This window comes from Corapipo altera, unplaced genomic scaffold, assembly GCF_003945725.1.
Source record: "Corapipo altera isolate COAL_440 unplaced genomic scaffold, ASM394572v1 56, whole genome shotgun sequence".
Lineage (NCBI taxonomy): Eukaryota > Metazoa > Chordata > Aves > Passeriformes > Pipridae > Corapipo > Corapipo altera.
The window spans coordinates 2,090,749-2,116,918 of NW_020884896.1; the positions used below are offsets into that span (position 1 = coordinate 2,090,749).

At 42.7% G+C, this 26,170-nt stretch overlaps 2 protein-coding genes across 4 annotated transcripts in view; one reads left to right on the forward strand and one right to left on the reverse strand.

The window, feature by feature from the left end:
* HTR7 (5-hydroxytryptamine receptor 7) overlaps positions 1-1,430 on the reverse strand; it is a 39,013-nt gene extending 37,583 nt beyond the window's left edge. For all 3 annotated transcript variants that reach the window (XM_027648165.1, XM_027648167.1, XM_027648166.1), the window contains exon 1: positions 534-1,430. In XM_027648165.1, the coding sequence (XP_027503966.1) occupies positions 534-1,246 (713 nt within the window). In that variant the 5' untranslated portion in view covers positions 1,247-1,430. The remainder of the gene's footprint in view (positions 1-533) is intronic.
* Positions 1,431-7,693: 6,263 nt separating this feature from the next.
* On the forward strand, positions 7,694-25,706 carry RPP30 (ribonuclease P/MRP subunit p30). Its single transcript, XM_027647994.1, has 11 exons — positions 7,694-7,821; positions 8,768-8,823; positions 9,141-9,197; positions 9,883-9,957; positions 10,502-10,573; positions 15,748-15,837; positions 17,966-18,082; positions 21,464-21,493; positions 21,930-21,967; positions 23,083-23,162; positions 24,613-25,706. The coding sequence occupies exons 1-11, from the start codon at positions 7,740-7,742 to the stop codon at positions 24,720-24,722; spliced, it is 807 nt and encodes a 268-aa protein (XP_027503795.1). The 5' UTR covers positions 7,694-7,739; the 3' UTR covers positions 24,723-25,706.
* Positions 25,707-26,170: the final 464 nt, after the last annotated feature.

The window sequence follows — 26,170 nt, forward strand, 5'->3', positions numbered from 1 at the left end:
CCTAGAATAAAGATAAAACCATAAAAAGCTATAATTCCTGCACCTTCTCTGGTCTGGTAAAACTCCACTGAACCCAGCGAGGTTACACTGTCACCAGCTGCGGAATAATCAGCTCAAATCTAGCTGTGGTATAAAGCAGTTTAAATACATATGTTTCAAATATTAACGTGGCTGCAAATGCCTCATTACTTGTATGGAGCCACAGTAAACGTTAACAGTTTACGTTCGGTTTTGCTCTGACGCCTCTGCTCTGCAGTGAGAGCAGGGTAGTTACCCAGAGGGATAACCGGGCACCTGGGCTGGGATGCAGCACACCCTGCTCCGGCGGGCTCCTTCGAACAGAGAGGCTGGCACTCGCCTCACTCCCTGCTCTGAGCACGTCTGCGGCTCATTTCCAAGGGCCCCGGAGGAGGAGGCAGGAGACGGCTGGTGGGATCGCTCACGGCAGGTCCCCGCGCCAGGGCCACGGCCGCCCCCGGTGCCCGGGGCTGCGGGAGGGCAGGGCGAGCCGCGGGGCTCCGGGGCGCTCTCACCTGTCGATACTTATCACGCAGAGGGTCATGATGGAGGCCGTGCAGCACATGACATCCATGGCGATGAAGACGTTGCAGAAGAGGCGCCCGAAGATCCACTCGCCGCCGATAAGGTCGGTGACGCTGACGAAGGGCATGACGGCCAGGGCCACCGAGAGATCTGCCAGGGCCAGCGAGACGATGAGATAGTTGGAGGGCTGCCGCAGCTTCTTCACGAAGCAGACAGAGATCACCACCAGGCAGTTGCCGGCGATGGTCAGAAGGGTGATGAGGCAGAGCACGGCCCCGATGAGAACTTTCTCCACGTTGCCGTAGCTGAGGATTTGCTCTCCGCACTGGGAGTCGTTGGCTGGGAGAGGGCTCGCCGTGGGCAGCGCCGACGGGGCAGGAGACGGCCCGAGCTTGGCCAGGCTGCGCGGGGGCCAGGAGCCGGCGATCATCCTGCCGCCGCTCAGCGCCCGCGGGTCCTCCAGGACCAGGGGCCGGAGGTTACCGTAGAGGTGGCTGCCGTTGAGGGCGAGCACCATGTTGGCGTGAGCAGCCCATGAAGCCACACCGCCCGCCGCCCGTTCGCCGGCTGTCCCCGCCGCGGGAATGCTCGGGCTCCTCCTCGGGCGCCCGGCGCCGCCCGCCCCCTCGCAGCCGGCCGAGCGACCCGCCGGGGACACAGCCTTCAACTTCCCCCTTCGCAGCCGGGCTCGCCCACGGCTCATCCCGGGTGGCCGCTGGGTGGGCAGGGAGCCATCGCCCCCAGCCCGCGGGCAGAGGCGGCGGCCGCTCCCACCCGCGGCTGCTTCCCGAAGGCGATGGGATGGGAGCCGCTCCGCCCCCCTCTCCCTCCTGCCCTCTGAGCGGCAGGTGGGGGAGCGCCCCTTCACCGCAACCCGGGGCGCCGGTCCCTCCTCCAGCTTCTCCGCGGCCGCCCCAGTCGAGGGGCGCTCTGGGAACCCCCCGTGTATATGTATGTATGTACATATGCATATATGTATACGGGTCGCAACCGAGAAGCTGCGGGCGGGTGGCCGAGGCTGGAGCAGAGGCTCCCGCAGGCTGAGCTGCCCCGGCGCAGAGCGGTGCGAGCCTCTCGGCTCCAGCGCGGCTCTGCGGCGGGATCGGCTGCTTCGGGAGCGCCTCTGCCCGCCCTACCGGCATATCCGTGCAGAAAGATTCTAATAACTGCTAGAGTTAATAGTGGCCGTTCTTTTAAGATCTACCCCCCAACAACAGGTCAGAGCTGAAGTACTTCTTTGTATCTTCAAGCTTGCGGATTCTCTTTCGTATTAAGTTGATGTGAATCCCATCACCTATATTTTCTCTTTTATTAATATTTATACACCATTATTTTCAATTTAATCACTTCAGTAAAGTTAAAACCAACAAACTCCCATTGCTTTGAATTACCTACTTTTCTTACATGTTCCCTGAACTCTGAGGCTCACTAGCTTTCTCAGTTCTTTAAGTCATAGTCTTGCCTCCAAGTGGGGTGAAAGCTAACTGTTTGAATTGTCAGTTACCCATGGGATGCCAGCAGAAGATTACACCTCTTGGTATAGTAAGGACAGTAAGGATTAAAAACAGGAAACACCTGCTCCTGAACATTCCCTTGTATTTTCTACAAGAGATAGAAGCCAGATGCACTAGAGAAGGAGAGGAAATGAAAGGAGGACAATTGATCCCAGATGGATCAGTAACCAATGTCAGTTATGTTTGAATGAAGGGGGATCTTGCAGGTAGCAACAATATAGCAAGTATTATTTAAGTATGCACCAGTCAGAAGGCAGAACTATGTGTGAGACCCAGTAGTAAGAGAGTCTACAACGTGATCTCACATCATACAGAGTTTAAAATCTTCTTTTAAGACAGGCCTAATAAGTATCTAGCAATTGGAAAAAACCCCCTCAATTGACAGTCATAGGCACCACTGAAACATAAATCCATAACAAGTGAGGGTTCTATACTTGGTTCACGGAATGTCTTGGGGCTTTCCAACATGCGTGACTGCATTGGCCCATACATGAGTGCCTAGGACTGAGGGGTTGGGGTCAGCTGTGCCTGACATAAGTTGAGCATAGCAGAGCCTCCAGTGGTCAGAAACTCAGCAGGCAGCAAGCAGGTTTGGGAATTTGGTTGCTGGCTCTCCCTTCCACCCCCACATCTTGATTTGACTAAGATAATAAAATAAGCAAGTTTCACGTGTTAAGGATGAAATCTAGTTGGGCAGCTCTTTGACCATTACCAAGTTGAAAGTGTTTTCCTATTCAGTCACATATTTTCCTAAACTTCGTTGGTTGCTCCATTGTGACTAATCACAATAAAAGCTTTCCTTGTTTAACCACGGAGAATGTGTTCATGAGCCTTGAGCTTCAGGTGAGTTACCCCTCCCGGTGATGAAGCAAGTCCTTTTTCTCTCTTCCTCAGTTAAGGAAATATTAGGAAGAAAAAGTTCTTTAGAAATGGCAAGGGTACATTAAAATAAGTTAAAGCGTTAAGGCAAAACTTGGAGAAAGGAGAATGTTTCCTCAATGACTGAATGCATTTTTTAAAAATAGTGTCTGAAGTACAGCTAAGGAGTTAGGAATCGAGTAAATTTTGTTCAAAATAGGTTCATATCATAAAAGTTAATAATATTGTACAATATAATACTCCCAGTAAAAGCAATTTTTCAGTTGCTTAAAATGTCTCTGAGGCAGAGCAAATTATAATCTGGTGCTTCCTACAAATGTGTTGACACAGTTCATTAAATCAGTTATTCTTCTTGACAGCTTTTCAATACATTTCTGGAACGTGACTCTCTAAATATTCTCAGTGGATGATGTGCAGGATCACTTGTGTGTACTCCTACTCATTCCAATCTGAAAGAAGGATTTAGCCTCATCTTTTGTTCTGCACTTTAAATGCCCATACAGTTCATTAGAAGTTAATCACCTGATGTCTTTCCTTCTCAAGGGCCATATGTTACCATTCTTTGTATTTACTCTCATAATCTTATCTTTGAAGAAACAAATAAATTTCAGTCAATTTATGTACCATTATAAAAAGGGATTTATGTACTATTGCAGAGAAAATGTGAAACCTTGGAAAGATGAAGCACCTGATACCTCTCTAAAATATGTTTCTTGAAAGCTTTTCTCTAGGACACATCTAAAATAACATTTCAGTTTCCAGGGCTGGGCTGAATCTGGAGAGATGCTTTCCCTGAGGGCTTTAGAGGCTTTGACATCCTCAGTGTCTGTGAAAGTAGAGAGCATCCATCATTCCATGAGATGACAGCTAGTCTAGGTACTTAAAACAATGATACATGAAGGTAGGGCTTGATGTTTCCAAGGGTACATCCTGCTTTTGTCTTCAGTGATCCTATTTACAAATTCTAACATGTTGTTCCAGACAGCATACAGAAGTGAAATAAATGTCCAATTAGGTGTTAAGAATAACAAGTTGACATTTGTTCTCTCCCCAAGAAATTACTTTTTCACCTTCCATTAGGCTTCAATAAATATAATCAAATCATTTTTTTGCTGGCTGAGCTTAGTCAAGTCCTGTCCTTTTGAGTGATTTAGGCTTTCTATGCATAAAAGCTTCTTAATATGTCTGTAAACCTCCAAGTCTGTGCTAAGGCCCTTGTCACTCATTCTTTCTTCGCTTATTGAAGGTAAACTATTTTGTTCATATGTGATAATGTACTTTATTTGCAAATATCAACTGTGATATTTCACTGTTGCTATACAGAAATGTTTCAGATTAAAAGAAAAAAAAAAAGCAAGAGAACTTCTTACTTTGATTTTTTCCTCTCCAAAAACAATTAACTTATTTGTTTTATTTTGTCTCCTTCTCCAGAAATAGTTCTAAATAACATAACCTCTACAGCATCTGTCATTCATATTAAGTGTATAATATAACAGTAGGTATTGGTATCGATTTGTTGTCCCTATGTTAGTGAGATAAGGTAAGATAGGTCATCAGAACTGGCTAAGGAAACAAAATTTCCCAGGCACATGTTGATTTAGTGAGGCCAGACTGTATCTATCAAAGTGTTTGTGTTGAAGAACTTGCACTAGATCCTGGATACTTCATCCCTCCCTGGAGGACTTAATGCTTGCAGAGTCTGTTGAGACAGAAGGTCTGTGTTAGCTTGGAGGATCCTGACTGAAATGGGTCAAGGAATGCAGTGCAAGAGCTTCAGCAGTGGAGGAGGAAACGCTGACAACTTGGCATGGTAACACTTTTCATAACACAGCTGCCTGTAGAAAACAGCCCTGCTCATCTTAACATTATCCTTCTTAAACCATTCGATTTTGAATACATGCCAGGAAGGTAACATAAGTGTGCAATGCAAAAAATAAACAGATCAGAAATTTTTCTTGCTCTTTTTCCTATCATCCCCTTTTTTGTCCTTCTTGCCTGAGCCAGTTTATCTCTCTAAACTGTTGTTTTCATTTGTCTGTTTCAATTTTCTTTGTTTCCTTTTGTTTTCATCTATTTTCTTAGAAACCTATATATATATTTATATATATATATATATCTCACTTGCTGTTGGGAACAACAAATAAAATATAGGTATACATTTCTTCTGCCTTGGGGAAATACGTTGTCAAAATATTTAGAATATTTTATCAGAGACTGGCTAGAATTCCATGGACTATGATTACTGAAACCTCGATTTTTATTCCCTGCATGTGCTGTTTAACAAATAAGACTCTTGTCTAAGTTCTAGCAAAGATGTTGCAGCTGCAGTTTTCTTTTCTGCCTTTTCTTGTCTTTGTGAAGATAAATCATTATCACTCTGTGAGAGTAAAACAGAGAGGTAAACTTTCTTATCTTTGGCATTTCTTATCATTGTCAAACTAAATACTTGCATCTGTGCGACTTAAATATGAAATGATGTCTTCCCTTTTTTTAGAACCAACAAATGCTAACAACAGGAAGCTGGCATCTGAAAAGAAAACAAACAATTAAGATGACACTTATGCTAAAAATTCTGTATCACTCAGAAAGTGAGAGCTCCCAACCCTGAAGATTCAGTCTGCACCTTTACAAAGGAGCATTTTGAGGTTATGCGGTTATGATAAAAGTGACTGTGACATTCATATTACTGAGTTGCTAAGACAGATAGTACTAAATAATCTCTTAACTCCCTGAAAGTACTAAATGCAGAACTAAAGCAAAAAAGCCCCTAACAGTTGCTACCATGGGCTGCCCATTCAAAACCTGTTAGAAGAATCATTAGGGTTTCTGCAACAAAATTTACTGAAAGGATGTCTTGAGATGTGGGTGTATTGAGAAAGAAAACACCTGGAGTGAGGAGATCTGTCTTCACCAAGGAGGACTTCAGGACACTGATGGAAAAAAGTACGTTAGGAACTTGTGGCTTAACAGTGAGGATCATTAGGAGGTTCTAAGTAGATCACTGGGGCTGGCTTAAATAAAAGCAGCAATATCTAAGTAATACCATAGGAAACAAGGTTGTGCACCAGTCTGAGAACATGATTCATGATACCTCATGCTAGAAGTGCTTCATACTCAGATTCTTACATCATTACAGCATATAATGGTTGCTGTAATAGTAGGTTCTGCAGATTTTCCATATGAAGATCTGTTTAAAGGTTCTCCATTTTAATTCCTCGAGGAAAAGTTTGTTTTGCCTGTATATTGCCAGAAACAAAAGCTGCTTAATCCTGTTTGGTGTCTCTGAACACTGCTGTAGTAAAAATAACTGATACATGTTTACAGATTGCTTTTTACATTCATTAAGACAAATTAAATCAAGTTCCATTGTACACTGAGTCAAAGAAAACCTGGAGTAATACCTCGAGCTCTTCCATTTTTACACATATCAAAGAAAAACTTTGGCAATACCACTCAGGCTGTCCTGCTTGTTCAAATGACTGGCAAAGAAGAAGTAGTGGCTGATCTGATTGTAATAGGTGAACACTTTACAGATGCAGATAAATCAAAAGAGAGCTCCTTTACTGAAATATCTTGTCCCAGTATTGTCAAGAGCAAAATGCTGCTATAGGTGTGTCAAGAACAAAGATGGCTTACCAGCTGGTTTGGCTTATTTTCCCTTTCAGAGTGATGTGTTTTTTTCCTGTCATAGATATGTGGCAGGCTGTTTTCTACTGACCCTCAAAGCTGCTCCAAACTCCTAGTGCAGTGTCTTCAGCCCATAAGTAACTTCTCTGCTACCACCATCTTTGTAACTCATCAGACAGGAATGCCAGAAATATGCCAAGAAGGCACTGTTGTTTTTCAGCCATCCTGTGTGATCACTTCGGTAGAAATGAGTCGCAGGTCCTCGCGAGTCCCCTGTGCACAGCTGGTACAAGCTGCATCAAGGACAGACCCCGTAAAGAGGGATGTACTAGGGTTTGACAGCATCGATGCCTTGGCCTGGGTTACAGGCATTTTTGCCTTATTAAGAATTCAGGGGTCCAGATACCCTGTAGACTTCCCCTGGTGTGCATTTAGCCCAGCTTGAATAAAGAGAAAGCTAGGCACCCCCTGGCCCTGCCACCTGAAGTCAGACGGGAATCACAGACCTGCTCTAAGTCACCAAACAAACAAAAAAAATCTAGTGGAAATTGCCATTTGTATTTTGCATATTCTGTGCTATTTATCAACGGTAGAATAACATTTGTGCTTTTTGTAGCAGTGCTACACAGTGAACTTGCATCTGATTAGAGATTCCCTCAGTCCTTCTGCATGTCAGGAGATATTTGTTTCACGTGTTTCAACTAACGTAGGAAAGAGAAGACCTTGCAATAACTAGAAAGGATTACTTTTATTTTTTTATTGACAATGTTCAGGTGGAGCTCAAACAGTTTAACAGGCGATAAACACTCGAGCGCAGCAAAGCTACCGCTCCACCTGGTGGGCACACGGCGGCTCTGAGGAGCGCGGGGAGCTTCGGCCGGCGCCGCTCCGGCTGCGGAGACCCCGCCTGCGACCCGAGCAATTCAGCCCACGGGCTTTCCCCCGCCCATCGCAGCCCTGTGTCGGGGCACCTCCGGCCGGAGCGCTCCCGCGGCCACGTGAGACCCCCGTTCCCTTGGCCGCTGCGATGCTGCGGGTGCCGCCAGCCCGGCGGGCCCACGGGCCCGGCACGGGACGGGACTACACGGCCCAGGCTGCCGCGGGCGGCCGGGGGGCGGTGCCGCCGCCGTGCGCCGCCGCCGTGCCCGGGATCGGCCCACCCGCCCCGGCGTGAGCATGGCCGCGTTCGCCGACCTGAACCTGCCGCAGGGGCCCGACAAGAAGTCCCTGCAGAGCCTGCTGGAGGCCGCGGCGCACCGTGAGTCCGGGCGGAGGGGCCGCCCGGGGCTCGGGGGGGGGGGGGGGGGTGGGGGCCGGGGAGCGCCGGGCTCAGGGAGCGCCGGGCTCAGGGAGCGCCGGGCTCAGGAAGCACAGCCGGAGCCTGCGGGCTGGGGTGGGCGCAGCCGGGCTCTCCGGGGTGAGCCTTTCCTTCCCTCCACGCCGGCCGACCCCTCTCCGTCCGCTCCCGCGCGGGCGCGTGTTCCCTGGCGCCTCTGCGCTCTCCCTGCCCAGCCTGCATTTTTCTGCAAGTGCCCGGCTCTGAGCAGCGGGGGAAGCTCGTGGTGTGCTTCGCAGGCTCTGTGTCTGCTTATCCCAGCGTAACAGTTGTGTTTTTCCCAACGCGGACAACTTTTTCCGGCTGCAGTTTCTTATGACCCGGCTCTTTTCCTGCAGTACAGCCAGGTGCTGCCTGCCCAGTGTTTGGGGGTGATTTAAATGCCCCTGTTAAATGTACCATCTTCCTTAGAGCCCTTCTGAACGACACCTTTCAGTTTCGTCGGCATCATTTTGAGTCCTCATATTTGCCTTCTCCCATAGCTGTGTCTCTCCCAGCTCTGCGTTGCCTGCAGTTTTAACAACTGTCCTGTATGTACTTGACAATTTTGCGTAAAGAAAGTCATAAAGGGGGCCAAACTCGGCCAAATCTTTGAGGACCTCAACCCCAAGTATTCGTGTTCATAAAGCTCTGCCATTGAGTAAAAGTTGTCAGGCCTGGGATATGTTAAAAGGCAAACAGTTTGGTTTTTTTATTTTAAAACACTTTCTTGGGTGAACCAAGCTTTTAAAAAAAATAATGTGAAAGCTAAATATGCACCTGATTTATTATGTTTAAGACCTTTAAGTAATGAGTGTTTAACATTTTTTTGATTGGATTTGTTTCCATTAGTTTACTGGACAAAATACTCTTATTGTGTGTTTTTCAGTGGGATATTCTGCAGTTGCTCTTAATCATGTCATCGATTTTAAAGAAAAGAAACAGGTAATTTTTCTTTGGGTTATTTTTTTTTTTACTATATTTTCTCTAGTAAACCAACCTCTTTATTGCATGTTCCCAGATAGCTTTATCTGTAGAATGCGCACCTAGACACAAGTACAAAGATCTTTTGTAACAAAACTCCCATTTTATAATTTAGTATTGTTGCCCTTGGGTTAATTTTTAGTATGGTTCGTGTACTGTGCCAGGGAAATAGTTTTGTTAGCATGGTAAATTTCTTCTCCTGATTGGAACACAGCTTTTGTTTACTTGTAAACCTAACCAATCACATTTTTAATAACTTTGTTCTATTCTCTTTTAAGGAAATCATCAAGCCAGTATCTCCTTCAGAGTTGTTTCCATCTTTGCCTATTGTACAAGTATGTGTAGTTACGTTCTATCTGTGTATTATTATTCTGAGATACATTTTTTTGCCTTGGTGTGTTGGTATATGTGATTTTGTATATTAGATGTTAATCAGAAAGGAGAAATTTGTCCATTGTTTGATGGTTAAAACAAGCTTTGGAAGAATGGTACACTCACATTAGAGTAGTTCCTATTCATTATTTTGGAAATTTTTAAAGATTGCTTTGTGTGGATTTTGAATCTGCTTGTAGTTGAATAATTACAGTACAATTCTTGAAATTTGAGTTTTGGAAATAACGTCCTGGGTTTGATGGAGCAAAATTTGGATATAATAAAATACAAGACTGTGTTTCAGGTCACTGATATTAATTCAGGAACTTGCAGTGACCTACCTGGGGAATCATAGCAGTAATAAAACATACTCAGTTTTTCTGCATGATTTTTTTTTCTTTCTTTCTTTCTTTCTTTTTTCTTTCTGTTGACCCTTACTCAGAGAAACACAATGTCATTCTTTGTAAGGACAAGTATAATATCAGAGATAATATAAATTAGGGAAGTGTAAATACAGACTTTGGAAAACTAGTATAGTAAGACTATAAGCAAGGCACTGTTTTCTTTTTATAACAGGCTGGGTGCAAATCACCACAAATTTTTTCTTTGGTGGTTTTTAAGTCTTTTATATTATTTCTTGTTCTGTAGGGGACATCTAAAAGAATTAAAGTCTTAACCCGGCTAACACTTGTTGTTTCTGATCCTTCCCACTGTAATCTCTTGGTAAGTATATTTAGCAATCAATTTTCCAATTTTTATTTCTTTTTCTCAATGAATGAATAAAACTTTGGAAATTTTATGGGGAGAACTCCCTAGATTTTATAGGGCACTCAGCAGTGATTTCTGAGATTGCACCTTTAACAAATAATGTGATCATGAAGAGGTGCAGACTTACAAGACTGGATACGGCTTCTGCTGATCATGTGTCAGTAAGGAACAGTAGTTCTGTTCCTTGGTTCTTTTCTTCAGTTTCTGGACTTCTGTGCATAAACTGGAAGACCATGAGCAAGCCTTGTGTCTGGTTGTGTTTTAGTGTTACATGATCGAAGCAAAAGGTGTAAGTGCCTTAGTAGGTGGGTGGCAATAAGGCTCAAATTGAGAATGAATGACTTCACAGTAGAGACCTACTGTGTAATTGGATGATTATTGGCTTTCTTTTAGTACTAGGAAAAAAGAAATTTTCTTCTCATTAGTTTGGTTTTAATCATTGTGCATAGCTTTGATATCTACCAGAATTAAAGGTAGTAATTTTTTTCTCCTTTTGTAGAGATCAACATCTGCAAATATAAGGTTATATGACATCATAGCAGTATTTCCAAAGACTGAGAAACTGTTCCATGTAAGTACAATCATCCGATCTGTAATGCTTATTCAGTAACTTTTAGTGCCTTTAGCTAGTTTAAGTACATGCTTTGTTTTGATTTTATTTCCTATTTTATAAAGACCTTATGGGGCTAATTAAGCATTATAGGCTGCCTGGTCAGTTAATAGTCTGAGCAGGTTGGGAGGGATTGCAGGAGGCTGCAAGGCCTTGAGGTGACAGGTCAAAGTCTGAAACATCTACCTGATGAATTGACTTGTTTGCCCCTGCACTGTGGTTGCCTTTGTGTGTCTTGTACTCTAATGAGGAGAGAAAACATCCTTTTTTTTCCCATGATATATGTGTATTATCATCATGTAGAAAAATGCTCTCTTGAACTTTAATTTCTCAAACTCTAACTTCCCCAAAACACACTTGTGATCTTCTGTTAGCATTAATTGTTCCAGGTTTCTGAAATGCTGGGGAGGATTTTAAGGTTCTGAGAGTTACCTTCTTCCTTTTAGTCCTAGGTCCTCTCCTGAAAGTTTGTCCAAAAGAATAGCTGATATCTTTCTTCTTTTTCTTTTTCCTTCTTTATTTTAAATCAAAAGAGGAGCAGGAGCTTACAAGACAGAGCCAGTTCTGGTTGTCACAGCATCTTATGAACAGATAAAGTAAAATTTCCAAAAGTAAATATGCCTGATTAAGCCCAATAGTCCTTGCTTCATTGTCAGACTGAGATTTCTTGTTTTGTTTTGAGTGTTTTGGATGCTCAAGTTGAATGAGAGAAGCTTCACTTCTGTGATTTCATGATACATCTGTTACTTTGCCTGCTGAGAAAACCATTGAGGCTTTACAAAAGTAGAACAGCCTCAGGGGAAACACTTGAAGGGCAGACGGTCATTTTCTCACTCAGATTTTATCCTGACTGTTCAGAGTAAACTTGCAACTGAAAACTACCTCCACAAAATTGGTGAGTCTTTGAAGGTGTTACTGAACAGGTGCTGATGTTTGTAGCAATGGTAGCGCTCCCAGTATGAGAGAAAATAGTGGGTGTGAATAATTTTCAAACCTTAGGACTAATTCGTGACCATAGCTCAACAGCATTGTTTCTGACATTGGTTTATGTTAATAGAAATGCAAATATTTTGAACAAGCCCCCCAATGCTCTGTCATTTCTGTCATGTTAGAAAAACAAGGTGTTGCCAGTGTGTTTGACAGTGAACTGGTTTGTTTTGTTTCTGGTGTTTGACTGGAGAAGACATTAGCAAGAGTTGATACTTCTAAATACATTGATGTGCAGTAATTCTTTAACCATTACTAAAAGCACCAAGCATCGTATTGTTTTCCAGCCTTTATTCATAGCTGTTATATCTTCAATAGAACTTTCATACCAGAAAATATCCTAGTTTTAAAACACTGTCTGAGACAGAGAGATCTCAGCTTGGCTTGTTGGGTGATAGGTGTTCACCTCCATTTCCCTCATATTTTTATTTAAATTGTTCTCAAATACTTGTTAACAGCTGATGTCAATGTTCTGATCAGGTAGAGCACTTTGAAGCAAATGATGTTTTTAATAGATTTTTTTCGTACAAAACCCAATATTGTGATGTCTGACCTGTTGTAAGCTCATAAATATAGTTAAGTCTGAACTGTGAGAGTAGATGGAAACATTCCATCTCTGTGGTTGGCTTTTCTAAATAAGTTAAAGCCACTTTCCAGTACTGTTGAGTACCTGTTTTACCACATTAAAATGATATTCTTCTGTTTTGTTTTTCTAAATTATTTCCCCTCCTTTTTGAAGACTTGTCCAAGTAAAGTACAAAGCAAGAGGCTGTAGAAGAAGGTGAACTTTAAAGAATCTTTCAGTAGAAGAATTCAAGCATTAATTATAACAGTTACAGCTTAATAAAACTAATTTCTGAATTTTATTTCCCGTGCAAGATTTTAGGACTCTTGGGGATGTGGTGGAAGCAAACGGTTGTAAAATACTTTTAAGAGCCACTCTCCACCTCTCTCTTTTGATCTCTGGCAACAGCATAAAATCTCACTTCTTAAGTGAGCTCAGTCAGTTATCATATGTTTAAACAAGTGCCTGAAGTTAGATAATCAGCGGGGGTATGCTGTGTTGTTTCTAGGGGAAAGGATGTGCTCTCATTTAAGGGTGATTATTGTTTATTTTCAGCCATATCATGAGTCCTGCTGTAGTTGGACATCCAGCTGTGGCGGTGCTTAAGCTGTCATAAACATTTCTGCATGAAAAACACTCATTTCTGCAGGTCCCTGACTGCTCTGCTGATGAGGCTGCTTGTATGCCTAGCTGCCTGGCAGTTTGCTTTGAGGAACCTGCTTTTGGCTGAACAGTAACCAGAGTTTTTGTCAAGTTATTTTTCAGACAGATCCACTTTTCTGCTCTGATTCAGCCATGTGGGTCATTGTGGCACAAAGTGGATGGCTGTGCTCTGGGCAGGCCAGTGCAGATAGAGACTGGTTAAGCTGAGACTCCATGAGGTGTGTTAGGACAGAAGCAGGATTGTCAGTGGGACTATCTTCATTGCTTCCATGCTGGCAGCGCTTTGAGCTGGGGATGGAACCCCAAGCATGTTCCTTGCAAACCACATGAGGTGAAAGACGTCATCCTTACATGTTCATGTTCAGGGCAGGTTTGAATGCGTGTCTTTTGTTTTTAAGATTTTAGATTTTCTAAACTGTCTGTGGAGAGCAGTGTCAGTTTTGTAGAGGTGTCAACAGGGAGTCTGACACAAGTGACATTACATATGGGGTTTCAGCACCTACATTTGGCTCTTATGACTCATGGATGTTTCTCCGTTAAGAATAAAGCCATCTAGAGTGGGTCACAAATCAACTTCATATTTTAAAATTGGCTTTTGGTAACTCAGCATTACCTCAAGGGTATAAGGAAGTTATATTTGCCAACTGTAGAACAGGCTTCTTCTTTAAGTCTCCCAGAAGGACTGTTTTGGGCTGCAACAGGAATGCCCACTCTGTGCCAGTAATAAGGTCTGTACCTGTTGCTTTTCAAAACTTTTGCTTTTTAAGATTTCTGAATGTTAATTGTATTAGTTAGCTCTGTTTGCTGTTTGTAAGCAATTAGCTGATCACCAGTATCTAAAAAAACTTGCTCGTGTAAGTTTCAGGATGTAGTGCAAAGCCAAATTTCAATGTTTATTCCTAAAATATTGCCAAAGCTTGCTTCAGAGCATCCAAACAGTGGCAAATTTATTTATTTAGGGCTGTCTAGAGTTTCCCAGCAGATGGGGCTCTTGCCCGCAGTGTGGCCAGGCAGGTGCTGGGCTATGCAACCACTGCACGTCATTTTCTGTATGAAGTTGTTGCACTTCAGATCCTTTCAGCAGGCAGGGTAACCTTAAGTTGCCTGCATGTGTGACTTGTGAGCCAGAGATTGGCTGAACATAAGAATGTCTGGAGAAATCTCCTCTCCAGTTTTCCATGCAGTGCAGGAATTCCTCAGGGGGAGGTATGACTCTTAATTTTGTTTTCCCTTGGTGGTATTTTCTGAAATGTTCTGGTCACTGGAATCCTGTAGATATCCTGGCGTTTGAGTCACTCTCTCTCCAACTGTGCTTAATTTGCAAACTGGAAAAGACTTTTCCAGTGTTTCTGGAGCTGATTAGGAAGGCTTGATTTCTCATGACATAGGGAAGCTTGAATGCTTCTGATGTCTATTTTTGCTTTCCTTCATTTTTAGCATTATCTCTTCCTGTATTTTCTATGGCCTCACTGACATCCTTTCAAGGATTCACAGATATTTGTTCTGTGCATGTTCCTGTAAATCACCTCTGTCTGGTAGTTTGTATTTCATGTAAGACAAGGAGGAGAACTGGCTGTAATAGGGCTGAACTTCCACATGTAAGTTTAATTCCATGCAATAGATTCCAACAGTGTCCTGTCTAACAGAGTTGATAAAGTTTAGTCTGAACGGCCTGGTAGAGATATTTTAACTTCAAAAACCTTGTGGTTTAACTGCATGTGTGCTGTGGCTGTTTTGTCTAGGAGGGAGCGCTATCAACAGCTAAGAAACATTCCTAAAGCTGGGTGTCTGCTCTCATCTCCATCCAAATTCCCTGTGAACAGACTGGTAGAAGAGTAGTTTGCAAAGCAGTAGGCTGCCTTGCATCAGAGCAGCCCAACCCTGGGACTGCCCGCAACCCCCACTGCTTTCATTCCGATGGGAGGAGGGATGAATGGTTGGCATCTGACCCAGGTGTATTTGGAGCAGTTGCTGGCAGGTTTCTGAAAGCAGAGAGTTCCCTTACACACAGAAAATTCCTTTTCAATTTCTTCAGCCTATTTTATTTTTTTTGTTACAACGCTGTTTTCAGACATTGCTCTGGCCCTGTGTAATCATCTTTATCGGGTAGGCACATATAATTCCTACATACCTTGTGTGCATGAGGTCAGTGTAAATTAAGGGCTCCCTTTCATGTGCAGTTGATTTTCCCTGTATCTCAGTGTGATGAGTCTCCACCCTTTATTCGTTCCCTCCATCTCTTAATACAACCTGCAAATTGTGGTATGAATTCAAAGCTAAACTTTTAAACTGTAGCCTTCAGTGCCATCTTCAGGCCCCACCAGAGGTGTGACTTTCAGAAAAAGCTGCACATTCTCCACCCAGCCAAGAAAGAGAGGCTCTGTGGATCGGTCTCCAGTATTGGACATGCAACACCACCAGTCACTGTCTAAAATTCTGCTTTTCTTTCAGTTTTTGTTGCTTTTGGTAAAAATAACTAATCCTGAAAACAAACAGGTGTTGCACTGGAAGTAGAGCATGATAGGATAGGGGACAGTTCCTGGGTTGTTCCCTTTGTAAACTGGGGTTGTTCCTGTCACAGGTTGAACCTGTGAGTTCTTTTGTCAAAAGCCAGCATTGCTTCTGCATGTCCCCTGTCAGATAAAAACAAAGCGGTAAGCCTTGCTTTGGGGTTGGTCATTATTTTATTGAAAAAGTAGCTCTCTGAGTGAGGGAAGACTTGAGGTTTAAGCCTCAGATGCTCAGGCTGCTGTTCTATTGGCATACCTGCATGGCATAGTACCTCTTAACTTTAAAACTGAACTGACCTTGGAGAGACGTTTGTTGCATTAAGAAATGGAAGAGAACATTAATGCACCTAAAGTTGGTTATGCATTTTCTTTGGCATATCTAATAACCTGTTCCTGTCTCTTTGCTGTAGATCGCTTGCACAACTCTAGATGTGGATCTGGTATGCATAAATGTAACAGAAAAGCTGCCATTCTACTTCCGAAGGCCCCCTGTGAATATGGTAAATTTACATCTAGTTGTTTTCTTGCTGTTAGACTGAACTGACATTAAATACAGAATTTGTGTTGAATTCCCTACTCCTTTCCTCCCACCATTCCCATCCAAGCAGTTCTTTTATTTTCTTGCATAATATATGGTGTTGTTCCAGATGTCCCTCACTTCAGGGCCTCCACTGCAGCATTTAATACATAGTGATGTATATTCTTTCTTTTTCTCCTCCTGTCCCCCACTTCAGAAGGCAGAAGTGGTGTTCCCAAGGAATGGAAACAGAGCCTTAAGGCCACTACTCTGCCAAGCAATGAGATGTGGTGTGATTGCTGACTAAGCTGCTTCCCAAACCAGAAGTGGTACAGCTGTGTCAGAATAGATAAACAGCCCCATGATTTAAAAGACAAGAAACATGAATGACAGTGTTAATTTAGGAGAAAGATGATGTGCTGGTTACTTACAAGACAACTGTGTTGAATCCATACTTAGACAAAAGAATGTCTTGGTAATTGAACCAAATGTGAAATTGCTAAATATCTGCTGTGGGACAAAAGGTGACTGTCAGCATGGATCCAATATTTTTTTAATTCAGTTCTGTCTACTTTGGAGGCTTGCCAGAAAGTTTAATCTGAACATTCTCTTAGGTGAACTAGTTTTTTCTTCTGAATATATGTCCAGGTTCATTCCACATGGGCATTTTTGGGTGATGTAGACCTTAATGCTTAAAAATTTAAATTTGGAATTGGCTAGTAATCCTACTTCCCTTTCTCAGAAAGTTTGACCTAGAATAAAAATGAAAAATTAGCTAGAATTAATTCTGAAACTGAATAAAAATATTACATCAGATTTTATTATAAACTGAGAACTTTAACATTCCACCTGGAATAACGATTTTGTATGAAATGTTGTTTGAGAGTATCTTAGCTGCCTAAAACTCCAGAAGATGACCCAGGTAAGGAGCTGTGTGGTTCTTGGAGCCCTGTGTTGGGAGACATTTTCCTTACAAGCTACTTCTTATCTTTCATACTCCCAGCTGCAAGGCATTCTGTCTGTTGGACTGGTTTTGTGCATCCCAGGGCAGTCAGTTTTGGTTGTTACGATGCCAGACAGACAGATTGGCAGGCAGCTGAAGTGGTGGGGATGAGGTTAAAAATCTGCTTGACTGGAAGTTGGTGTATTGCCATCACCTGTTTTGGTTTTGATAAAGTCAGGCTTCTCTTGTTTGCAGATGTCAGACCAGTTCTGTGTAAACCATTTGATGTATACATAGCTTCTGTTATACTTGCATGCAGAGGTCATGCATGGATGGGAGCTGGATTAATTCTATCTGTATTCAGTTACTGGACTCTCTTACAATATTAGCATTGCAGCATATTTTAATAATATGAGTATAAAGCATAGAGTATCACTTCAGGCAAATGTATTATAGGCCATGGACCAAAGAACTCCCAGCTCTAAATTGTGTCTTTATCTCTAGTGCACTGTGCCCCATAGCTGGTTGCTTAACCTTTCTCTGTTTGCAAAAACAAGAATAGTAGGCTTTTGGTGAGGTACTTTGACAGATAGCAAAGATTTTAAAGCAGCTGAAAATATAATCAGTATTACTATTTGGAACCTCTTCTGTGACTCAGTGTTATTTAATATTGTCACAAATACCAGAGTATGCTGTGAGACAGGAGAAGAAGGGTCTTGATTGCTGCTTTTATGCAAGGACAAATTCTTCATCTGCAAGACATGGGTACTGTGGGAAGTGGTGATCTTCCTTACAGGAGGGTGTGGGACTAGAGGAGTAGAGTCCTCAAGGTTTCAAGACTTGTTTCTGACCAGCAGTGTTTAACTGTTTCCTCATCTCTGTGATAGTGGAAAGCCAATTACAACAACTAAGTGACTGGTAATTCTTTGTTTGTTAAACCTCATTTATCTGTCATCCCAAGATTCCAGTACACATACCTGATGTACAGTGGAACTTTCCCCTATGATCCTTTCATGCTATGCTGAGCTCTTGCTGGAAAAATTCCTCCTTAATTTTTTCATATATAAAACAGTTAAACTGAGAATAAGCTCCATCAGTAATAGACAGCAGTTGTTAGATTGTTAGGCTTCTCTCCTTTTGATTTTTGATTACTCTCTTTCATGTGAAGGCAATAGATCGAGGCATTTACTTTGAACTTCTTTACACGCCTGCCATCAAAGACTCCACAATGAGAAGATACACAATTTCCAATGCGATCAGCCTGATGCAGATCTGCAAAGGAAAGGTAAGCTCTCAAAGTGAAAACTAGGTAATTAATTCAGTTCAAATTCTTCTAGAGTTGTACAGACTGAGCCATTTTAAGTGAGTTTGATGCCAGGGTATCTGAAGCTGTGACTGAATCTTTGCCTACTAACACAAGGACACAATTATTCTAGCTCCAGATACCTCCAGCCTTTCACCACTGCCTGCTTTTTTAAGTTGTCAAGCTGTTAGATTCTTTTTTCAGAACAACCTGTGTTTTTTTTGTGGTGTGCAATTCCCAAAACAAAGGTGGGAGGGGATGGGGAGAGAATAAAGTTCCAGAGATCTAAGATTTGCACTAGAACTGAAATCCATGCATTTCTTTCAAATCCCCCATTTCGTATTTCTGATTGACCAAAAGCTCTTTTTTTGATATACTGAATATGGGGGGATAGAAAACGATAAGAAAAAAAGTAGAAATCTTGTTTTGTTAAATGGTTAGTAAATTCCCTGTGTACAAAACAGACCCAACAGCTAGCTGGCTGTCAGCCAAGGCTTTGCTGCAGTCAGATCAACTGCATTCTTCCATGCTACTGAAACCTAAGGAAGAAGTAATGCTGAGATGTCTGTAATCCATTGCTTTCATAACTTCCCTCCTCCCAAGCTACCAGGTTAAGCTGTCTGTCATGCTAGGTCCTCTCAGGACATGATTTTTTAATAGGGAAGCATATCATAATACATACCCAAGTTAAAAGAAATTGTAGATCCTGCCAACTATATTGGAAATGGCCTTTGCCACAGCTAGTCCAGAGAAGCTGAAATTGGCCTTACTCTGCAAATCTAGTCTGAAGTGGGATATAGAGCTTGGAAGGCAAATTAAAAGTAGATCCATCATTACCTCAGTTCCCCTCAGGCATGGCAACTTTTATAGGACAGCAGAGTGGGTCAAGCAGGTTAATTCCCTTGGTGCTACAGAATAAAGTATTTGCACAGCCTTTCCTGAGAAGCCCAGCTCTGGGAGTTAATTGCACAAAATACTGACTTGGACATGAATTATATAAACAGGAGGTCCCTTTCCTTTGACATTCGATTTTTACCAGTGCTTCTCTTTCCTCTGTGCAGTTCAAGATGTGCTTCTCACATGGTTGTTGATTTGGAGAGGACCAGTTGAGTTATGTCACAAACAGGGCAAGTGAGATGTTCAGATGCTCAGGCTTTTATTCTGCACCTGTCAGTCTGTCAATCTGTAGCCAGCAGAGCTGCTTGTTAGCCCTTAGTGACAGTTTGCTTCCATCAGTCATGTAAAGGTGCTTTTTAAAATTTTTTTTAATGAGACAGGAGATGGCTGGTCCATAGACTACTTGCATTGGCACCTGGCACCCAACTCTTGCCTTCTGTAATGTTTAGTTGCTGAACTTGCAGAAACTTTTGGATCCTTTTGTTCTTCCTCTGTTGTAGCAGGGCAGAGAAACTTCCAGAAATTTGCTGGTGTCTGCATTGCACACAGTCCTTAAAACATGTTAAAGTGTGCAGGGGATGAAGAAGGGATTTGCCTGCCTTGCTAGTCAGAAGGTGTGCATAGCCACAGTCCTCCTGTGTTTTGGTAACTGAGTCGGAGTGCTGCCTGGAGCAGTGTTCTGAACAGCTTCTGTCTCCTTTACCTGGGGAGATAGTGTTTTGCCTTTGAGTTTTTCTCTTTAGCCCTTCCCTTAGATTTGCCTTTGCCTGCCTCTCTTTTTGCTTGCTAGCATTGCTTTTCTTGTCTGCTCTTGTCTCCTTCTCCTGTCTTACCCATCTTCTAATGGAAGCCAGTTGCCTTTGAACCAGGCAGAGCGTATCTCCAATGCACAGTGGTGAACCACAATCCCATGCTGGTTCAGGATCTTGCACAGCTGCTCTGGGAGCTTCCCTGAGCCTGGGACACAGGCTTTGGTTGCTACAGCTCGGAGCAGGAGACTTGAATTTTCCCAGCAAACTCTTGCAGTCAGCACCACTGAAGCTCAAAAGCACCCTTGGGATCCATAGTGCAGTCAATTTAAAGGTGAACTATGCAGAAAGAAATGTCCTAGGCACCATCAGGACGTGTGCTGTTAAGTCACTGTGATGTATGTATCGCTTCTGGCTTTCCTTATGGTAAGGCAGAATTGTCTGTCCCATCCTCTCCTCAGCACACAAGGAAACCTTGGGCACAGTGTGAACATACAGTCATTTTCATGTAGCTTTCACATGTTGAGTTCCAGTTGCACACAGGGCATTTTCTACCAGTGTCTGCCCTTCTCTTTATGCTGTGGAGGTGGCAGGACAAGCATAGCAGTGTGAGGAAGGGATCTAAAGCCCCACCTTGAAAGTGGAGGTGGCATGATGTGTTGGTGGTACTGACGTCAGAGAGGGAAAGCCTTTTGCTGCCTCAGTACAATTCTCATTCCCACCCACTCAGGCAAGAATTCCCAAAGCTTTTTATTCAGTGTAATAAAAGGTGCAAGACAGTTTTGCTGCTGCAGAGTTTCTACCTGTGGAAAACAGTCTCCCCTTGGGTGAGCATCCTTGGAGGTTTAACTTTAGAAAAGCTCTGGCAGCTGAGCTGTGGTGTCTGCCAGCCCCTGTGTACTCACATACCTGTTTTGCAGAAACCTTTTAGGAGTGAAGGGAGAAGGATTTCTTTCGGCCTGGCAATTTTCATAGGGGTGCCAGTGTTGAGGGAAATGAGTGTATGGCACAAATTGGCAGCCACTGCCTAGATGTAGATAGGTTTTCTGAACCACTGTGCATCTGATTAAGGCCAATGTGAATGCTGAGCTTAGCATCAAGTTGTACTGCAACAGAGTAGGCTGAAAATTCAGGAGCACCAAACTGTCTAAAGGCACTATCTGCAAGCTGCTTTTGGGGGATCCTGGACTCCTAAATCCATTTCCATTATAGCTCAGAGCGAGTTGTTGTTTGTATGGGGCATCTTTCAGCTGGTGTAAATAAAGGGGGCACTTCTTAACACTGTGCCTGCAACTCTGCATTTTTTTCTTTACCCTTAGGGTCCCTTTGAAGTCCACTATGAGTGATACAGGCTAATAGGTACTTGCTTAATGCCACCACTCTTGACAGTTTTACTGCTTAGCCTGTCCCTCTTAAAGGTGCTGTGCTTACTCAACTCCTATGTCTCTGTGAGAGGTTTAAACTGCAATGGAGGGCTTGTGCCAGTGCCCCTCTCTGTGTAGGGGACAGGACAATAACTGAGTTTAATCATGTCCTCAAATTAAGATCCCACCCTGCTAGAGTTCACTTCATCTGAGGGCCTCAGATACTCTGATGTTTAATTGAGCTCTGAGCCTGAACTTAGTTAACTCATAAAATCTATGCTGTTTGCTGATTTTTTTTTTTCATTTCTTGATGCTGTCTGACAGATGAATGTTTGTCTTCTTTTGTTTTCCAGAACATAGTTATATCTAGTGCAGCTGAAAGGGTAGGTCCCAGATTTTTTTTTTTTTGAAGTCAGAACAAATTGGAGATTTATCTGTGGCTTAAAATACGGCTTTAATTAAAAACTAAACATATAAAAATTGTAAGTTTAAATATGATTGCCATCTTCAGGGTTTTTTTAATCAATCTGCTTTACCAAAGATTTGTATTATGGGTTTGGGGATTTTTTTTGTTGTTGTTGTTTTGTTGGGGCTTCTGGGGGGTTTTTGTTGCTACTGCGATATTTTCCATGACAGTTTTTTCCCAGCTGGGGACTCTGCCAAAACAGTGGTATTTGTTTGATTTCCTAGTGTGTCTCCGGCAGCTTGTTATAATGTAGAATTTAATCTTGCCTTCCTGATAGCCTTGTCCTGCTTGCTCACTCTGTCAGCCTGCAAGCAAGGGAATACACATATTCCAACTTCTTTGTTTTCTTTTAGCCTCTAGAACTACGAGGTCCTTATGACGTGGCTAATCTGTATCCTTTTCACCAGTCAAAGATAGCAGTTAGTAGTAACACTTGAAAGTTCAAAGTGGTTTTGAAATTCTTTCATCCTTTAACAGTCCTTGAACTTTATACAGTGATGCTTGTTGGTGACCACTTCAATGAATCAGTGCTCTGTGTGTGTGTGGAAGGAGCAACAGATCTTGGTCATGGGGTGGCATGAGTAGTCACTGCAGATAGTAATGTCTGTGTTCAGCTACAGGTATGTTTTGTTGTGATATACATTGATGCTGTGTGGGTGAAAATGGAGAAATGAATAAAAACCATACAAGTCTATGGACCCTGCAAACCAAACAAGAAATTATTACTTAGGATCTCCAAAGTGCCACATATTTGGTAGCAAAAGCTATAAAATTGTATTTATGTAAAATTACAAGAAGTTCCTATCTGAGTGCTGATTACTTCTGAATTTTCCAGTCCTTAGTTACATATGTAATGTTAAATAAGTGGTTGTGTTCTGGAAACCAAGGAGAGCGTCTTTCCTTCCCTTCTTTTAGGAATTCAGATGCGTTTTTATTACTCTCCCCACCCCACAAGCACATCTCTGGACTGTCCCTCGAAGGGAAGGAGCATGCTCTGAGTCATGAGAACTGTGTGGGAGGTTGTGTGGCCCGGAAGGATTTTATGCGCAACATTTTCTTCCCTCTTAAAATGAGCAGTCAGGCTCAACCCAAATTAACACACCTAATCTGGTGTCATCCCTGCCGAAGGTGGCTGGAAACTTTTCAGCATGATGCTTTTGCATCAGACAGTGCCCTTTCCCCAGAACTGAAATTTTCCATGGGGTGATTTTTTTGCTTGATTATTCATATCTAAAATGTTCCTGCATTGACAGACTTTTCTTTTCAAAAGTACAGTTTCTTGCCTGGTAAAAAGCAACGTTGCCAGGAGGGCTGCTGGGGAACTGCAGCCCGGAGAATTGGGTGCCTCAGTTCCCTGCCTCTGGGTGACCTTATGCAAAATGTCACTTTGAATTACAGCTTTGCTAATTCCCAGTTATTTGTAGAGTAAGCAAACCTATGTGCCGAGAGACTTCCCTATTCTGTTTGCTCCTTTCTGTGCATTTTGATCCTGAGCAATGCTGACAGAGGTTTGCTGTTTGGCCTGTCGGAAAGCGAAGCGAAGGCAGCCGTGTCCACCAACTGCAGAGCCACCATGCTTCATGGAGGTGAGCACTTGTAAGCTCCTCTAAGTAACATGTGCATTTGCTAAAATAAATTCCTCTTAATGCATATTTTCCAAAAGGTCTGAGACCTTACAAAGCAAGTCAGATTAGGGTTTTAGCTCCCTTGTCCAATGAATGAAGAGGAGCTTGTGTGGCAAGGGTTGGGTTTTTTTCCCCAGCTAACCATGTTAGCAAATCAGTGGGGGAACTGGTGGTGCTGTCTGTGCTGGAGCACTCGCTTAACCACATTAACGAGTCATAAATGGTTTAGCCAAAATAGGGACCTGCCTGCTGTGCTTCATAGTGAAACTGTCCCCTGTTTCAGAACAGGTTCTTAGTTTCTTGATTTTTGTTGTTTATTCTGATGGCAGTTTAACTTTCTGAGTAGTCATCTCTTTAATTTTGGCCTCTGTCAAGGTTTGTTGGGTAGGTGTGACTTCTAGTCACCTTCCCAACAACTTGAGTTGCTCTAAGGTGCAAATGCACAGTAAGATTTGGGTTGCATCGCTTTTTTCAGTAGAAGTGGGGCTTGAACCTGCTGTAATTTGCAGCAGGTAGCTTTGATCTCTTGGTGAGGGCATTCCTGTGAGCAGGGTCCTCCTCCAGCCTGCTGCTCATCTGCATAGAGACTTAGACTGTGTTGAAAGAATTTTTGTCAAGTTTATGTAGAATTTCTCAAGACCCTCATCTATCTTATCTATCTTATCTGTGAAATTAAATAGCAGATGTTGTTTCCCTGTCCCCTAAAGAATTCTAGCCCAGAATAAGTCAATATATTTTGGCAAGGTTATTTCAGAACCTCTTTGCTAACAGACTATTTGTAGGGAATTTCTTCTACCTTCTACCTTCTACCTCCCACCAGTCATTATGAAGTTGGATTGGCCTTCACCAGGTTGTTTGGCAAACATGAGGATTTTGGTAACATCACACACTAGTAGTTATGGTAATGTTGAGGGTTCTGTAAATAAAATTCTTGAATACCATAAAGCCACTTATTGGGTATGTAGGGGATCCTCTGGCAGCATAGTCTGTTTAGGAGTCCTGGGGTATGTGAATGCATTTTTTTATATTTTTTTAAGAACGGTATTTTTTGGCTCAGAAATGCTTTTGACAATGCTTCAAGAATGTGTCCTGTGACTACTGAACTGATTAAGCCTGGTTTCCTATGGCTTTGTGTCTCTGCAGCCCTTCAGTCCCTGCAGACCTCAGTTTTACTTTGTTTGCTGTAAATCTACATCCACGATTGTATATCCCCCCGTAGTTTCCCTATTCTATAATGCAGTGAATCCCCAGCTCCTGCCCCTGCAGTTGCTTCCGTGCTGTGTATGCTGACTGGCTGGCTGTTCAACATGTTGAACTGTGCTTTGGGGTATGGGCATCTGAACTGAGCATGCCTTAAATGCATTAGTGTCATTTTATTTGAGGTACTGCAGCTTCTGCTTGTATATTCCAGAAACTCGGAAGACTGCCTGTGGGGTGGTGTACACAGTGAAGAAGCTTCGCAAGGTTGAGGAGGAAGAAACAACAGTGCCAGCCTGCAAAAAAGCTAAGACTCAAGCTTGAGGACTGAAACAACTGTCAACAGGAGCCTCTTCTTTACCCAGTGTTGAGTCTTCCTCCACCCTCCAGCCCAATTCCTCCCTTACTACTTTGTTTAGCCTTGAGAAGAATTATTCCTCTGCTGTTCAAGTGAGGAAAGCTGTGTGAATGAGACTGCTGAATGTTAGTTCACCACATCTGAAAGGTCATGCTGGGCTTCTGGCCAGGAGACTGACTCTTCACCTGGCCTTAGGTCTCCTGGAATTAGTGCAAAGTCAATGGAACATTTCTAACATGGAAATTTTGACTTGTACATGTGCATTCCGTTTTTATTAAAAGTGTTTCTAAGAACACATGCCTTCATAGTCTAGCTCTTACGGTTTCTTAAGTTTTAAACACGTCTTTGTACAACTGCAAACCAGTAGATGAAGTTTACCTTCAATGGCCTGTGAAGAGATAATAGTGCAGTAAAAAAAAATCTGCTTCCCATTCCATTTTGTGATCACTGGCTACAATGAAGATCCCAGGATCTGTCAATTGCTAGGAGATATCTTGGATTTGTGTTACAGTAGGAGTGACTGACCTGACCTGCCAGAATTAAATCCCGAAGGTCATCTGTGTCCTGCAGCACTTAAAACCAAGCAGTAACATTAGATGGTTGCCAGAGATGGGAATGAAGAGCCCAAGGTTACACTGAATGTGTGCTCAGCATGGGGTGTTTCAGCATGGGGTGACACAGTTTAACAGCTGTGTCACCTAGGCCTGAGCAGTCTCCACCTCACATCATCTTTACTGCATCATTTCCTTCTTTATGGCCTGTTCTGGAATTGTTGTCTGTGCACATGTTCATTTTGCTGCCTCTTGCCTTTCCTTCCTTCAGTGCCTCAGTAAACCTGATCTGGCTGCCAAAAAACCAATCATAATAGATTTATGATCAGCAGAGCATTTTCAGAGCTCTTCCAAATGTTGACTGAAGTTTTTCTTGTGATTAAACTAATATAAAAATTACGTAAGCTACTGTACTCTAGATACTTGAGTGAGCTTTATTGCAAATATTCCGGTTCTCTATTTGCACCTGACAACAAGTGGAAGTCGTAACACAGAGAATACTGTGTCATCTCTGAGCTCTTGGTAACTGGACTGAGCAGAATAGAGGAAGTTCTCAGTAGACTTAACAGTTCTGTATAATGCTGGTGTAAGTCACAACAGCTTTTGCTTCATTCAACAAATAATGAGATATTTTTCCTTTATGTTATTATTTTATTTGTTGACTTTGTGACTTCTGACCACTTTATTTGTTGACTTTGTGGCCATTTTATTATAGGTATTGGGGAGTAACACATATATACATATATATATATATACGTATATATATATACATATATATATATGTATATGTATGTTTGGTGCATGAATACAGCATGGAATGCCTCTCTGCTCTGCTCTCTCCCACCTGCAGTTCTGTGTCCTGC

Bases quoted from the DNA above. Each gene is read 5' to 3' on its own strand.
- RPP30 (XM_027647994.1), top strand. From the start codon at position 7,740: ATGGCCGCGTTCGCCGACCTGAACCTGCCGCAGGGGCCCGACAAGAAG. The intron at 7,822-8,767 runs GTGAGTCCGGGC...TGTGTTTTTCAG, and splicing joins GCTGGAGGCCGCGGCGCACC to TGGGATATTCTGCAGTTGCT. The intron at 21,968-23,082 runs GTATCCTTTTCA...CAATGCTGACAG, and splicing joins CCTTATGACGTGGCTAATCT to AGGTTTGCTGTTTGGCCTGT.